Source organism: Volvox carteri (assembly GCF_000143455.1).
Source record: "Volvox carteri f. nagariensis unplaced genomic scaffold VOLCAscaffold_385, whole genome shotgun sequence".
Lineage (NCBI taxonomy): Eukaryota > Viridiplantae > Chlorophyta > Chlorophyceae > Chlamydomonadales > Volvocaceae > Volvox > Volvox carteri.
Window position 1 is genome coordinate 9,738 of NW_003307914.1, and position 1,064 is coordinate 10,801.

At 66.4% G+C, this 1,064-nt stretch overlaps 1 protein-coding gene across 1 annotated transcript in view; it reads left to right on the forward strand.

Annotated features, from left to right (window-relative positions):
- The window catches only part of VOLCADRAFT_101124 (uncharacterized protein), a gene marked incomplete at both ends in the record, with an annotated part of 6,642 nt that extends 6,031 nt beyond the window's left edge, over positions 1-611 (forward strand). Inside the window, 2 exons of the mRNA XM_002959579.1 lie at positions 73-350; positions 530-611. Of these exons, the coding sequence (XP_002959625.1) occupies positions 73-350; positions 530-611 (360 nt within the window). The remainder of the gene's footprint in view (positions 1-72; positions 351-529) is intronic.
- Positions 612-1,064: the final 453 nt, after the last annotated feature.

The window sequence follows — 1,064 nt, forward strand, 5'->3', positions numbered from 1 at the left end:
CGAAGCCGGGAGACCCTCCGCTCCCGTTTTAACAAGTACGGCACCACCACCCGAGTACTGCTCGGGCCTCAGGAGTCCCTGGCGGCGGCGGACAAGGCCGTACGGCCGCCCACGCGCCGGGAGCTGGCGGCGGCGGCGAGGAAGAAGGCACCCACGCAAGCGGGCCACACGACCGCCGCCAACGCTGCTGCTGCTGCGGCGGCGGCGGCGGCGTCTTCGGCTCCGGGTTGTGGTTGTACGGCGCCGTCGTCCGGCGGTCGTGTGGTGATGGCGGTTGAAGCTCGTAAAGCTGAGCTGTGGCGGCGATTGCAATCCCGGGGCTTCGAGCTCTTCTACAGGCGCGTGATGATGTTGATGATGATGAGGAGGCGGGGGAAGGAGGGGGTGGGGAAGAGGAGAAGGGGGGGTTTGTATGTACGAGGGTGAAGAACACTCTGTGCCGTACACTTGCTTTAATTAAAAAACATGGCACTGCCCCCGGTGCCTTACGAGAGACCTTTCCCGTACTGCTGGTACGGCAAACACACAGGTACCGCGTGTGCGAGGGGGAGGTGGACGCGGCGGCGGCGGAGCGGGCGCTGCACGATGTGGTCAACTACGCGGGGTGTCTGGTGAGGGCTTTGGAAGGTTTGAGATGTGGGAGCTCGAGGGCGGGGGGGGGCGGGGGGGTGAATGAATGTTCCTGGGGGGCTATGAGCGGGGCTTGGGGGCAGCCGGGGGCGGGGTGCGGGGGCTGGGCTGGGTGCGTGGCTGCATGTTTGGGCAAAGAGGACCGGATGGAGCTGTGCCGGGAGGGAGGGGGGAGGGACTGCTGAGGTTGGGTGCGGAAGGAGCAGGAACAGGCGGACCCCCTCCCCCTCCCCCCTCTCCCCCCGGGGTTCGTCCCCTCCCTGGTGCGTTTCATTTGGTCCTCCGTGTGGGAGGGGGGAGGGGAAGGGGGATGACACGAACCACTGACGGTTGAGGCAGATGGGAAGGGGAGGGGAGAAGGGGGAGGGAAGAAGGGGGAGGGAAGAAGTGGGAGGGGAGAAGGGGAAGGAGAAGGGGAAGGGGAGAAGGGGAAG